General features: G+C 60.2%; 1 protein-coding gene across 1 annotated transcript; it reads left to right on the forward strand.

The window, feature by feature from the left end:
* Positions 1-19: 19 nt before the first annotated feature.
* LOC101773989 (NAC domain-containing protein 67) lies at positions 20-1409 on the forward strand. The gene is made up of 2 exons (XM_004955769.4): positions 20-566; positions 679-1409. Exons 1-2 carry the CDS (start codon positions 99-101, stop codon positions 1045-1047), a joined length of 837 nt encoding a protein of 278 aa, XP_004955826.1. The 5' UTR covers positions 20-98; the 3' UTR covers positions 1048-1409.

Genomic DNA, 1409 nt, shown 5'->3' on the forward strand with positions numbered 1-1409 from the left:
CTCCGCTCCGCCTCCCCAAGAACCTCCCCACTCCAGCTCCCCTCCCCTCCGACTGCCTCAGCAGCCGTCACCCACCCCACCCACCGCTAGCAGCAGCAATGGTGGTCCCGGCGCACCGCCGCGACGCCGAGGCGGAACTGAACCTGCCCCCGGGCTTCCGCTTCCACCCCACCGACGAGGAGCTCGTGGCGCACTACCTCTGCGCGCGGGCGGCGGGGCGCGCGCCGCCGGTGCCCATCATCGCCGAGGTCGACCTCTACCGCTTCGACCCCTGGGAGCTCCCCGAGCGCGCCCTCTTCGGCCGCCGCGAGTGGTACTTCTTCACCCCCCGGGACCGCAAGTACCCCAACGGCTCCCGCCCAAACCGCGCCGCCGGGACAGGGTACTGGAAGGCCACCGGCGCCGACAAGCCCGTCGAGCACGCGGGCCGGACCGCGGGGATCAAGAAGGCGCTCGTCTTCTACCACGGCAAGCCGCCGCGCGGGGTGAAGACCGAGTGGATCATGCACGAGTACCGGCTCGCCGGCGCCGGCGCCAAGAAGCCCGGCAAAGACGGCTCCCTCAGGGTAAGAAACTGAAATTATTCTTGTTCCCCCACATTCTTGATGCGTATTATTATTAAAGGATTTAACTTGTTCATCATCCCCATTCCTGATTCATTCATTGATTGATTTGCAGCTGGACGACTGGGTGCTCTGCCGCCTGTATCATAAGAAGAACGAGTACGAAAAAATGCAGGGGCACAAGGAGAAGGTCGTGGAGGCGGAGGCGTCGCTCACCGACACGCGCACGCCGGAGTCGGAGATCGACGACGACGCGTTCCCGGCGTTCGACGACATGGCTCCCGCTCCCGCTCCCACCACCGCCCCCGCCCCCGCCGGCGCCGTCCAGCCCAAGGAGGAGGTGCAGGATTTCGGCAGCCTCGGCGGCGACGACTGGCTCGCGGGGATCAACCTCGACGACCTGCAGATGGACGCCGACTTCAACATGCTCGTGTCGCCGGTGGCCCCCAAGGCGGATCAGGACGGCGGCTTTCCGTTCTTCTGAGCCTGTGCTCTGCTCCGACTCCGAAGAGGGATGCAGCTGCAATTGTGACTGTGAATAGTTCAGATTTGTTCTCGATTCAGAGAAACAAAATCTTCTGCTGATATATGTCTGGTTCTAGTGTTGTAGTGCAGAAGTAGCAGTATGCAGTTTAGTTAAGGATTGGAGTCCAGTGTAGTGGACTGAAGCTCGTCATTGGAGCTGTGTCAAGTGACAACATTCATTCGTTTCTGGTTCAGTAGTTTATCACCTCTAGTCTTAATTAGATTTGTTTCTTTGGAATTCAGATGGGAAAATGGCATGCAGCCCCGTTTATGTTCCTTTGCCTTCTGAACATTGGATGATTAGCACATCTCTGTTTGGCA

Source organism: Setaria italica, chromosome II (assembly GCF_000263155.2).
Source record: "Setaria italica strain Yugu1 chromosome II, Setaria_italica_v2.0, whole genome shotgun sequence".
Classification (NCBI taxonomy): Eukaryota; Viridiplantae; Streptophyta; class Magnoliopsida; order Poales; family Poaceae; genus Setaria; species Setaria italica.

Excerpts from the sequence above, each read along its gene's own strand:
- LOC101773989 (XM_004955769.4), top strand. The coding sequence starts at position 99 with ATGGTGGTCCCGGCGCACCGCCGCGACGCCGAGGCGGAACTGAACCTG. Across the intron at positions 567-678 it reads GCAAAGACGGCTCCCTCAGG|CTGGACGACTGGGTGCTCTG; the intron begins GTAAGAAACTGA and ends ATTGATTTGCAG.